General features: G+C 41.8%; 1 protein-coding gene across 1 annotated transcript in view; it reads right to left on the bottom strand.

Moving 5' to 3' along the window:
* Positions 1-2,162: 2,162 nt before the first annotated feature.
* STEAP3 (STEAP3 metalloreductase) overlaps positions 2,163-13,829 on the bottom strand; it is a 48,076-nt gene continuing 36,409 nt past the window's right edge. Inside the window, exons 4-5 of the mRNA XM_060775497.2 lie at positions 12,378-12,539; positions 2,163-7,801 (exon numbers count right to left, since the gene is read on the bottom strand). Coding sequence (XP_060631480.2) covers positions 7,511-7,801; positions 12,378-12,539 — 453 coding nt within the window. The 3' untranslated portion in view covers positions 2,163-7,510. The remainder of the gene's footprint in view (positions 7,802-12,377; positions 12,540-13,829) is intronic.

Raw genomic sequence — 13,829 nt, 5'->3', positions numbered from 1 at the left:
CTCTAGTATCCTTCCTTCCAGTGAGCAGCCGGGCTTTATTTCCTGGAGGATGGACTGGTTGGATCTTCTCGCAGTCCAAGGCACTCTCAGCACTTTCCTCCAGCACCACAGCTCAAAAGCATCGATCTTCCTTCGCTCAGCCTTCCCTATGGTCCAGCTCTCAAATCCGTATGTGACTACAGGGAATACCATGGCTTGGACTAGGCGGATCTTTGTTGCCAGTCTGATGTCTCTACTCTTCACTATTTTATCGAGACTGGACATTGCTCTCCTCCCAAGAAGTAAGTGTCTTCTGATTTCCTGGCCACAGTCTGCATCTGCAGTAATCTTCGCACCTAGAAATACAAAGTCTGTCATGGCCTCCACATTTTCTCCCTCTATTTCCCAGTTGTCAATCATTCTTGTTGCCATAATCTTGGTTTTTTTGACATTCAGCTGCAACCCGGCTTTTGCGCTTTCTTCTTTCACCTTGATTAGAAGGCTCCTCAGCTCCTCCTCGCTTTCGGCCATCAGAGTGGTGTCATCTGCATATCTGAGGTTGTTAATGTTTCTTCCAGCAATTTTCACCCCAGCTTTGCATTCATCCAGCCCCGCACATCGCATGATGTGTTCTGCATACAAGTTAAAAAGGTTGGGTGAGAGGATGCAGCCTTGCCGTACGCCTTTCCCAATCTTGAACCAGTCTGTTGTTCCGTGGTCAGTTCTTACTGTTGCTACTTGGTCCTTGTACAGATTCCTCAGGAGAGAGACAAGGTGGCTTGGGATGCCCATCCCACCAAGAACTTGCCACAATTTATTATGATCCACACAGTCAAAGGCTTTAGAATAGTCAATGAAGCAGAAGTAGATGTTTTTCTGAAACTCCCTGCCTTTCTCCATTATCCAGCGGATATTGGCAATCTGGTCTCTCGTTCCTCTGCCTTTTCTAAACCCAGCTTGAACATCTGGCAACTCTCGCTCCATGTATTGCTGGAGTCTTCCTTGCAGGATCTTGAGCATTACCTTACTGGCATGAGAAATAAGGGCCACTGTACGGAAGTTGGAGCAGTCTTTCGCATTTCCCTTTTTTGGTATGGGGATGTAAGTTGATTTTTTCCAGTCTGATGGCCATTCTTGTGTTTTCCATATTTGCTGGCATATGGCATGCATCACCTTGACAGCATCATCTTTTAAGATTTTAAACAGTTCAGCTGGGATCCCGTCGTCTCCTGCTGCCTTGTTGTTAGCAATGCTTCTTAAGGCCCATTCAACCTCACTCCTCAGGATGTCTGGTTCTAATTCATTCACCACACCGTCAAAGCTATCCTCATGGCTTAGTAGTGTCCTTATGTGTGGATGTAAACCGGTTTGAAATTAATGAGGGATTACCTCTGAGTCAATAAGGTCAGAACTGGGCATAATGGATGCATTTGTAAACGTATAAAACACTTTGGAAGCAAGATTTGCTCGGGAGAAGTGGGAATGTGATTGTAATATTTGGTGTCCATTTGTACAGTATTCTTCCTGAAGTGTCGTCTTACCCCTAAATCCTACTTCAAATTAAGCACCGGCTAGATCCTAGCAGTGTGAAAAGAAAAATTCTGCATAATGCAAACTGGTAGAATTACTAAAATTCCAATGCAAATACCCAGGGAGCGTTAAAAGCTTTACCTGTAGAGGTTAAGCAGCAGTACTGGAATTTAAATGAACTCATTAAAAACCCAACTGCCAAATAAGCTCATTAAAATTCTGCATCCCCTAACCAGGAGACAGTGTCTTTGACATGTTGTATTTTGAGGAAGTGGCGCAAAAAAGTGATGAAAAGAGGAAAATACCCATTGCTTTCCTCTTTCTTACATATTACTGTTATAGCTTATTTCTGTAGACGTTCAGGTAACTTTTATTGCCTCGTCAGTCTCAAGTCAGATGGGCTGTCATTCTCTCAAACACTCAATGAAATGGTCCTGGTTCTTTAGAAAAGTGTATTCTACCCATTCACAACCCTTCTTGCACCTTTAATTCATTGATGCCCTTTCCCATTAGAAATTCAAGTGCCAGCAGGTGGCATGAAGCCACCATAGGATGTCCTCTCTCCCTGAAACACTGCAATACACTCAAGAATTCACTCCCTTCCTGATACGGGGAGAAGAAAATGTGCTTTAAAGTAAAAACCATGCAGAGACTTTAGAAATAGCCTTTTTACTGTAAATATTGGTGGGATAGATAGCAAATAACAGCTAGCATCAAAGTTTCCATTTCATGGATATGTCCCAGTTATGTATTTTATACACAATGACAACAAGAACAAAAGACTTATTTGGAAGCAGGATAGTAGCTGGTTAAAACTCCCAAGGCACAAATTAGGCAGTGCAGAAAACACTGATACAGGCAATAGACGCCACGTATCTCTTATATCACAGCAGTATATCAAATAGAAAAATAACATTGGTATATATCTTCACACAAGCATTATATAACCCTTCTCTCCCAGTACTTATAATTAACTATGCAGAAAGTATCTATAAAGGGAACTGTGTTTCTTATTTCAACTTTTTTTTTAAAAAAAACAGCTTACTTCTGGATCAGAATTATTTTTTCAAATTCTTGTAGACATGTCTAGATGAGTTGTGAAACTTGGCCATTTCAACATTTGCGTGTAAATGGGGTTATTGAGGAAATGTGACTAATGTGTGTGAATGTACCAACTATATGTGCATCTTTTGATATGGTGGATCAGATGTTCTATTGCAGTAGTTCTTAACCTGTGGGCCTCCAGGTGTTTTGGCCTACAACTCCCAGAAATCCCAGCCAGTTTACCAGCTGTTAGGATTTCTGGGAGTTGAAGGCCAAAACATCTGGGGGCCCACAGGTTGAGAACCACTGGTCTATTGAAACCACAAGTATTTCATGAACAATGCTCATGAATCTATCTGGAGCAGAACTGGATACCTAGCTTGATTAAAAACATGCTTCTGGCACTCATGGTTGTTGAAAAATAAATATGAAAATATAGGTGCAATTGAATATAGGCAGAGAGCCACACAGAATAACTGGTAGGAAGCTGACTTCTAGAACCTCGAAAAGCTTTCTTAAACTTAACTGATAACACTCATTTCCCCCCAAGTTTCCAATTCTTCTGCACCCTGGTCATGAGGCTCCATGCTTAGTCCATTGTGCCAAAAGCTGAGCAAATTATGGAAAATAAACACATTTAGATTTCAGAGCTAACATATGCAGAATACTTGGGGGCATTATTAGTGATACAAGTATCTGAACTCCTTGGGACTCCTGAGGACCAGCTTTTATGAGCTCTGACTATGAAGGATATCGCTGAAAACCAGTGAAAGAAACAGTATTTCTCAATCTTTGGTCTTCTGTATGTTTTGATCTTCAGTTTTCAGATAGCCTAAGTAGCCAATGATCTGCAGTTCTGGGAGTTAGTGTCTAAAGCATCTGGAAGACCAAAGGTTGAGGAATACTGCATTTTTTGTCCTATTGTTGGTTTCTTCCCCTACTTTATGGGATAGCTTTGGGAGGGATTCTACCTCACCTCACCTCTAGCATTAACAGTATGACTGGAAATCACAGCTTTCTCTGGTTTCTATTGCCCAGTTGGGTACTAGGTATACATTCTTCAAATCACCTCTCTTAAAAAAATCTTGATCTAGCCTTGATCAAAAAGAGTTATTAAAAACTCTATGGAAAGAAACTCAAAGAGGGGATGTCACAGTTCACAGCAGCCATACTATGTAACATAGGTTCTGAACAAGACTGTGTAGTATTGCGATATAAACCCTCTCTTAGGATAGTTAAGCACGGTTTAATTAGAGTGATATACCACATATTTTGGAGACATTAAATAGCCACAGCACTCCCCCAAAAGAAGCATGGAAAAGCCACACGTCAAGTTGAAGAGTCTTCTCATTAATCCCTCAGTTGTATTTGAAGCTGCTTTGTACTTTGCTGCAAGTAAGATCAATGGGGGACTTAAAAGGATATTTGGTTCCACAGTCTCCAGGAATATAATCATCACAGAAGAGCAGTATATTTCAGGTTACTTGAAAACTCTTTGTCTAGCAAGGTCAGCTCATGTAAACAGTAACAGAGTTCTTGTCTGCCTGACTGATTCTTCTCCTGTGCAAGTATTTTGGATACCTTTCAGGGTCCCATATGGTCCACCTCAGGATTTCCAAAATTTTTGGTGAAAGCAGCTGGTGAGTGGGGATCAGGCCCATGCCAAACAGCTCTACCCAGCTATAGTGTATCAATTAGATGTAATCTAGTGTGTGCAGGGAAGAGCAGCTTTATGTATATAGATGGATGCCTATATGCTTCCTAAGAGCTTGAATCCTAGAACACTGAAGTTTCAGTTTGCACGGATGGTTCCCTGCAGTCAGTTGCATGTACCAGCAGCACTGCCTGCTGACATTTGTGCTAGAAACCTGCAGGATAGGGAGGAAGCTAACTCGCCCAACCCACTATCTGTTCATTTGTGCTATTTCTACTGCTTTAACTCACTGCCTAACATTTATATTTTTACTCGGTGTCTAACATTCATAATTCTTCAATTCAAGGGACTCATGACCAAGAGACCCTTGCAGAATTGCCAGTTTTAAAAGATTTGCCTGACATTTTGCCTGAGAATAACATAAAGGAAAAGTGTCACATTTCATGCCATGTTTCTATGTGAACAACTTTTGCATCCATTTCCTTAATATCTGAATTGGAGGAAATTCAAGACCCTATGTGTGATACCCATGTTTACATTTCCTTTGAATTTTGACAATTGTGATCCAGCAACATGTAATAAAATGACAGACATTTTATTATCTACCACTTAGAAGGTGGCAGATAATAAAATGTTCTTTTGAGATGTGTAGTGGGTGTTTGTGATCCCACGGTACTTATGAAATGTGCAGATGTGCTTGTGATCTCACAGTACCTATGCTCCTTGCGATCCCACAGAATTGGCTAGTGGGGAACCATTCTGTCTACATATCACAGTGTTGCTTGTCCTTAAAAAATAGGGAAAACACCAAAGGCCTGACTACTATTCTAGCTGTATGCAAGTAGTGATAGGCTACAACTAGTGGCCTGGCATTAAAAGATATAATCCAAGCAGTTCAGGAGGGTTGCTCTGTGGTGGTGAAATGGGTAAATATATATCTGTTGATTGTGTTGACATGTATGTACACATGAAAACCATTTTAACACATATGGTGGTTATAGTCAATCAATTAGCCTATTCTCCTGATTGAATAGTGTAGTGGTTTTCAGTATCTGTACCTCCCAATGTTTTGAACTTCAGCTTCCTAAATCCTGACCAGTGTGCTTGGAGTCTCTGGGACTTGGAAGTCCAAAAACATCTGCAGTGCCACCGATTGTATGGTAATGTCAGTTAACTGTCAGCCTCCATTTGCATTATGTTTGGTAACAAAGTGTCACTAAGATTTTTAGTTTAGCTTGGACAACACAGATGGGAGCTTCAAACAGCATCATTTCAGTTTGCATTGGCTGTTCGGCTGTCTTGCCACTCTTTGTGGAGGCTCTTCAAAGTCACTTTTGTTGTATTACAGCTGTGGCCAGGTCATGCCTGACTCATGAAACACATATTCCTGAGATGAATCTGTTCCTCATTTGACCTCTACACATACTGGTGCCAAGAAACGCGAGAACTTGATTTGGAGAAGAAAAGTTTTCCAATATTTTGGGGATCCATATCACAGCATCTCCATTATATAATGTTCTGAGTTGGCCTAACAGCAAAGAGATGGAAATACAATTGGGATGAACAACTGTGGCCCTTAAGACATTGCTGGGACTTAGTCACCATAGCTGATGGGGAGGGATGATGTGCAAGGCAAACTAGTACTATCTAATAGGCCACAGTTGTCCAATTAAATAAATAAACATTTAATACACAAAGACACGCGGTGACCTGTTGTTCAAAACATTTATCTTCAATTTTCAAAGGGAATTATTTTGAGTCATCACTGTGATATGTGCTCCCCTTTCCCTGTTCATTCTTTCCAATCCATTTCTGTAAATATATGAAAGTTTTTCCCCCTTGAACTGTAGAAGATAAGCAGACTAGAGAATGATAGAGAAAGTAAGATATAGGAAGGAGCCTTCCTTGCGAATCTGCTATACTTCAAATGTGCTGATTTTTGTTTGAGCTGCCAGCTCAGTCTTTGGAAGTTGATATCCAACTTCTGTACCTTCTTCTAGCAAAAAACCATGAATGATTTCATATCTATCTAAGCAGACTGACAACACTACACTGAAAAAAACAATATTGTCTAATTGGTTGACATGCGAATAACTAATGAGCTCTCATATGTTTTCTCTTTGTAGTATCAAAAGAGTGGCAGCTACCCTTACATGTAAAGCATAAAGTATAAATGTGCTGAATGTAAAGGAAAGGCTGGAATATCGCTACACTAAGTATCAACTCCTTTCTAGAGCTTTATCTAGAGCAGTGTTTCTCAAGCTGTGCTCCAGATGTTTTTGATTTTAGCTCCCACAATTCCTAACAGCTGAGAAGCTGGCTGGGACTTCTGAGAACTGAAGCCCAAAACACCTGGAGAAGCATACTTTGAGAAACACTGATATAGAGCAGTAGTTCTCAACCTGTGGGTCCCCAGGTCCCAGAAATCCCAGTCAGTTTACCAGCTGTTTGGATGTCTGGGAGTTGAAGGCCAAAACATCTGGGGACCCACAGGTTGAGAACCACTGATCTAGAGGATATTTAGGTCAATGGTTCTCAACCTGTGGGTCCCCAGGAGTTTTGGCCTACAACTCCCAGAAATCTCAGCCAGTTTACCAGCTGATAGGATTTCTGGGTGTTGAAGGCCAAAATATCTGGGGACCCACAGGTTGAGAACCACTGATTTAGCTTGCCCGAATGGCCTGTCAAGGCTGTGGTCCTACATATACTTACCTAAATGTTTACCTGAAAATTAATCTTGCTGAATTCAACCCAAAGTGTTTGCTAGAAAATTTACTCAGCATCCACCTTGCTCATTCAAACTAATTTGGGTGCATTAAAAACCATCACTTGCAGCACAATCCTAAGTGCTTTTTAATAATAAATAATAATTAAATATGTATAGTGTACTTTCTCCTGAAGAAGTGCATAAAGGATTGCTGCCTTTAGACAAGCCACCAGCTGGTGGATATCCAAACAACCACAGGGAAAATTATCCTTAAGTTATATCCATATTTGACATTGAATGAGATTCTATTTCCAGAGTAGTGCTGATTTCTAGCTTTAAAATAGCAAAGCTGAAGTTTTGCACTGAGATTTTAAGGCAACCAATTATTATTATTTTTTGCTAGAGAATTATCTGTCTATTCTAATTGCAGATCCACCCATTGGCTATATTTGTAACTTACCTCCAAATATCCCAAATAGGATAGCAGACCACCACTCAGTGACATAAACAAACAGACGAACAAATAAAAAACACCTTATAAAACCCAGAACCTTAATAGTGCTTTTTGAATAGTAGAATGGAAAGAAGGTGAAGTATCACACAATGCTGCTGCTTTCTCCACTTGAGAACTCCCCCGATGCTCTGGGCAAGGTGAATTTGACATACCTGCCCCTTTCCCACCCTTTCCTGATGCGCCGCAGTCGTTCGTTCATACATGGAAGATGGAAGAAAAGTTTAGCCAAGATGATGACGCACGGCACCAGTAGTGTGAGGGTGAAAGTAGGAGGCAGGTAGAACTTGTACTGGCTCTCATCGAAGGCCCTTGTCCAGCCGTACGTCAAAGTATGGAGAGTGCTGATCACCAGCGCCACAAAGCCAAGGCTGGACTGAAAAGGGGAAGGAGGGGAAAAAAGAAGCATTATTTTCTTCAAATATTGATATAGGCTGAGCACCCCTTATTCCTGTAATCTCCCAAAGTCCAAAATTGTCCACACAGGTGGCTGAGATAGCGACACTTTTGCTTTCTGATGCTCTGATATACACAAACTTTGTTTCATGAACAATGTTATTTAAGATGCTGCATAAAATTGCATTCTGGCTGAAACCTGGACCTCGCTTTACAAACTAGAAATTACTTAGACATAAGAGGAGATCATCTTAAAAATAAAAAGGAACCTCAGAATCCTTGAATGTGGCTAAAAGACACTGATCCATCCGTAAGGATAAGGACTGGAAGGTACAGCCCTATAATTTTTTCAAGAATCACTGGCTTAGATTCTAAGGACTTCTGTTAATACCTGTCCTTGCTGAAAAATCCTATTGACTGCAGGTGATTCTATATTCCTCTCTTCTCCTACAGCTCCTTGTGCCTTTCCAAAATGAAGCTGCAGGGGAAAATGGCAATGGGCCATTTCCCTTTCATCTTCTTCATAAGTAACTCCCATTGAGGTCAAGCGAAGTCTACAAAGGATTGCAGCTTAATATATATTCATAGAAAATAATCCGGGGCAAGGCAATGCTTTTTTTAAAGTCTCTCTGTGGATATTTTAAAATTGTTCTCTTTTAAAAGTGCCTTCTTTACATATACAATCTTCTACCGCTGGAGGGCAGAGAAACAACAAAGACCACTGTTCAGGGCAGGGAATTGTATTACTCAAGGTTCAGGGGGCAACATCTGTAGAAATAGAAAGAACCACTAGCAATAAACATTAGATGTTGAATTTTCTGTATCTTATGCATCATAATTCTTATGATTTCTTGCCAATATTCACTCAGAGGAGGTTTGGTGTTGCCTTCTGAAACGTAGAATGCAGACTAGCCCCCATAAGGGTCATTACACTAACATAACTCCCAGTTCTGTAAGAAGCTGGCCTTGTTAAACTTTGCACCAAGGAAATACCTAATGCATCCTTACACAGTCACAAGTGCACAGTTGCCCCTTTCTCCTGGCTGGTGAGGCACAAGGGCCTTCCCATCAGTTTAGGAAACTAAGAGGATGGCAGTATTTGTGTTTGGATATACATGTCGTTCTGAACTGTGTTAGCTTTGATTCCCACAAAAAAGTGAACTATGGTTGTAAATTTCTCCCCATTGTGGTATGAAATGAAGAAGTTACCTACAAATCCATTTTCTCAACAAAAAATAGTTCTTAAAACTTCATAGCACAAGACTCCCCTATTCCTATGCTATCTGTATCTGTCTACATGAATCCCACAAAAGATCTGCATCTCTCTGTTTTTTGAATACTATACTACCAGTTGCCTCCAATTCTAGCAGAAAAAATAAAAATAATCAATGCGAGGTTTTGGATTTTCAGCAATAGTGAATGAACTTTGGGTAAAACTTTGGATTTCTGAATTTCAATTTGAATTGGAGCTTCAGACCAAAGTGGATTATTTTCTGAAGTGCTGAATTGGGGGATGAATGGGAATTGTCCATAATTTACCTACACTCCTGTTATGCCTGGCTGAACTGAAAGAGAGCTGGCTATTTGTCTGGAAGAAACATTCCCTGCCTGGCAGCAAGAGAGACTGCAAAATGGCCTGAAAGGTATTTGCATCTCTGACTTCTAAGACTAGTACAACAAGCAGAGCAGGCACTCAGGAAGAAATGTCAGGGCAGGAAATGAAGAGGGATCTAAGTGGATTTGCAGAGCAATTTCTGAGCAAGCAGAGGCATGGTTTGATTTTGCTAAGACACCAGGATTCATCTCCGGAACTGGGAGACCTTATAACACACTACATTTCCTCCACATTTGGGTTCCTGTTTCTATCAAAGACAAGCATACCTAATGTAAAAGTCCCTTTTGTCTGTGGGGTAACTCTGGGATTCAGAAATATGGTTTTTGTGCCATTTGCTTCTTTCACAGGTATGCTTTGGGATTCCAATTCCCATAACCTTTTATTACTGAACATGCTGGCTTGGGGCAGACGGCTGATGGATGTTACATTTTAAAATAGCTAAAGGGTTACGGGTTCCTTCCCGTTGTGTTTCACATTCAGGACATTTTAGGGATAATAACAGTTACATTTGTAAAATAATTTTTGTAGTCTCTGGGACTCTCAATATTTCTAGTTACAGTTTTTTAAAAAATAATATTTTCCTTCTTGTTTTTTCAAAACCAGCTGAGAGAGTTATTTTACGTTAAAACAAGAGGGAGCAACGCAGAAAGCCATTTTTCCAGTCTGCTTTTTTATGTGTGTGTCAGGAGTGACTTGAGAAACTGCAAGTCACTTCTGGTGTGAGAGAACTGACCGTCTGCAAGGATGTTGCCCAGGGGACACCCAGATGTGTTACCATTCTGTGGGAGGCTTGCCTCATGTCCCTGCCTAGGAAGCTGGAGCTGACAGACAGGAGCTCATCCCAACCCCTGGATTCGAACTGCTGATCTTCTAGTCAGCAGTCCTGCCGGCACAAAGGTTTAATCCACTGCACCATCGGGGGCTCCTTTCAGTCAGCATACAGCACATTGGTTGCATTTTAAAAAAATGCTTCCAGTCAGCTTACAGAACATCAGTTGCATTAAAAAAAAGTTTCACAATTTTTAATCAAATAATTAATTCAGCAACAATAATCATACTAAAGAAATATTGAAGATTTTACTTATGTCTTTGTCCCTTCTGAAACCCAGTGGCATCACCAGGGGTTTCAGTTGGATGTGGACAATGTGAAAACTTTTTCCGAAGCATCTGAAGTGAAGCTGTTATTCCAAGATGACTCTACATTCCACAGAGGGAATCTGGACCCAGAGGCCACTTAAATGAAGGGCAGTAGCTCAGGAGCAAACAATGCATATTAGCATATTATGAAAGCCAAGCATTCCAAATCCAGCCCCTTGCTTCTATAAGGATGGCCTGGAAGGATTCCTGCCTGGAGAGCCACAGCCAATCAGGGAGGAACAAAACTGAGCAAAAAGGACCAATAGTCCGACTCAACAAAAGAAGCTGTATTTCAGTGGTTCTCAACCTGTGGGTGCCCAGATGTTTTGGCCTTCAACTCTCAGAAATCCTAACAGTTGGTAAACTGGCTGGGAATTCTGGGAGCTGTAGGCCAAAATACCTGGGGGCCCATAGGTTGAGAAACACTGCTGTATTTGATTTGTTCTGTCTGGTCCGATGTCAAACATCAATATATGGAATAGGAGCCGCAGTGGCGCATTGGGTTAAACCCTTGTGCCGACTGGCTGAATTGCTGACCAAAAGGTCGGCTGTTTGAATCTGGGGAGCAGGGTGAGCTCTCATCTGTCAGCTCCAGCTTCCCATGTGAGAAGCCTCACACAGGATGGTAACACATCCGGGCGTCCCCCGGGCAACCTCCTTGCAGACGGCCAATTTTCTCACACCACAAGCGACTTGCAGTTTCTCAAGTCGCTTCTGACATGATAATAAAAAATGTATGGAATAACTTTTTCTGGTTCAGCAAAATGCAGTTGATCCTAAGTTAACACGCACACTTGTAAAATGACAAATGGCTAATCTATATATATAATAAAAGTCAATGTTTGTGTGCGAGGGAGGACAGAGGAAGGAGGACGTAGGTAGGAGTTTGTGGCAGCTTTCTGATTGGCTGCCACTGTGGTGCTATTTGCATATGGTCTCTGATTGGCCATCCTGAAAACTCCAACGTCCTCAAGTGGCTGAGAGTGGAAAGGAAATTTGCATATGGTCTCTGATTGGCCAGCCTCAATAGGACCCCTGGTGGTGAAGAAGGTTAATGAAAGAAGCGGGGACATAAGAGAAGCCTCCCACAAGGATGGTAAAACATCAAAACATGTGTGCCAAGTTTGGCTGCCAATTTCACAGGCCACTCATAACTGATAAAGACCAACCTTGATACACAATTCCTTTCTCAAATAACCCGGGCAGCGCCGGGTCCCCAAGCTAGTTGGAAAATAAACGAGAACAAAACTTTGACCAGTTTCTAAACATCTCCGCTTTTCTAACTTCAATTTATTTTGATTCATCCCTTATTGCAATCCTTTCCCACAATTTGCTGAAATATAGACTTTTATGCACTTGAAGAATGAGCACATAAAAGCTCATGCATCTAGATATTGGCTAGTATGTTAAGTTAGAAGAGACTAAAAGATGTCCTGTGTCTCTATGAGAGCTGAACTACACAGAAAAGTGTGAGTAAATTCTTTTCCGCATATAAAAGGTAGGCTGCAAGTCTTGCTCCAGTAAGAAGTGGGTGGGAAAAGGGCTGCCGAACCCTTCCCTCTGCACCTCATTTCCTATGAGATTTTCTTTAGTTACTTCTCTCTCCCTCTGGTTCAGTGCTGAAGCCAGGAAAGGAGACTTGTGACTGCAGCAATTGACTGTGTGTTGACAAGGAGGAAGAGCCAAGCACTCCTTTTGCTGATAAAATACCGGTATTGACAGAACAGATAGGGGAATGGTTACCAAGTCATGCTTGGTTTGGCTCAGAGAAAATAGACTGAGGACCGTGCCCTGTAACATTTACCTGTATGAAACTGAATTCCCTCCAGTTGAGAGAGTTGGAGATGGAAGGAAGGGAAGTTATGGCAAGTAATGAGAGCAAGCCCAGGGCCATGATGCCGAAAGAAATGTAGACCTCCATTCTCCAGACTTCCTCCTCTACCCAGGCATCGGCTTTCTTCTCCACCTGAGGGAACAACGACAGAAACATAAAGGATAAATTAAGAGAGCTGAAGACACATACAGTATGACCACCGCAATGGCAGGGGGTATTTTTCATGGGAACTTGAAACCATGGATAATAGTAAATCCTATTTAAATGAACCACTTCCAGAAGACCTGTATTCTAGAATTATGCTGGAGGATTTAGAAGATACTGAGAGAGGCCCCTTCTACACTGTCCTTATATTCCAGGATCTGATTCCAGATTATCTGCATATTATATGGCATTGGAGACTCATAAAATCCAGTTCAAAGCAGATAACCTGGGATCAGATCCTGGGATATAAGGGCAGTGTAGAAGGGGCAGGAGAAGTCTAGCATTTCCAGCTTCTCAATCGTGACTCTATGATCAACCTCAAGTGGAAGCATACCACAGAATCATACTGGAGGTCTGAAAAATACCTTGGAAGAACATATTTTTTTCAGACATGGGGGCAGGCAGGTTGTACTACATTTTACTCTCTTTATACAGTTTTTTTATCATGTCAGAAGGAGCCCCCGGTGGCGCAGTGGGTTAAACCCCTGTGCTGGCAGGACTGAAGACCGACAGGTCGCAGGTTCGAATCCGGGGAGAGGCGGATGAGCTCCCTCTACCAGCTCCAGCTCCTAATGTGGGGACATGAGAGAAGCCTCCCACAAGGATGATAAAACATCAAATCATCCAGGCGTCCCCTGGGCAACATCCTCGCAGACCGCCAATTCTCTCACACCAGAAGCGACTTGCAGTTTCTCAAGTCGCTCCTGACACGACCAAAAAAAAATCATGTCAGAAGCAGCTTGAGAATATACTGCAAGTCTGGGTTGTTGTACGTTTTTTGGGCTGTATGGCCATGTTCTAGAAGTATTCTCTCCTGACGTTTCATCTTTATCTATGGCAGGCATCCTCAGAGATTGTGAGGCAAGTCATTTCTGGTGTGAGAGAATTAGCCATCTGCAAGGATGTTGCCCAGGGGACACCTGGATATGTTAACATCCTGTGGGAGGCTTCTCTCATTTCCTCGAATGGGAAGCTGGAGCTGACAGATGGGAGCGCATCCTGTCTCACAGATTCAAAATGGCAATGTTTAGGTCTTCAGGTCAGCAGTTCAGCTGGCACAAAGGTTTAACACACTGCACTACCGCAGCTCCATGTTCTTATACACTGTGGACCTGAAACAGGTATATCCTGAACAATTGTTGCCTGGTTTGTCAGAGTATAATTCAGCACATGGTTGACTTCTACTCCAATGTATGCCATTAAATTATGCCACTAACT

The sequence above is a fragment of the Anolis sagrei genome, chromosome 1 (genome assembly GCF_037176765.1).
Source record: "Anolis sagrei isolate rAnoSag1 chromosome 1, rAnoSag1.mat, whole genome shotgun sequence".
Taxonomy (NCBI): Eukaryota; Metazoa; Chordata; class Lepidosauria; order Squamata; family Dactyloidae; genus Anolis; species Anolis sagrei.
The sequence above is the reverse complement of the archived record's forward strand: the minus strand, read 5'-3'. Positions and strand labels throughout refer to the sequence as shown.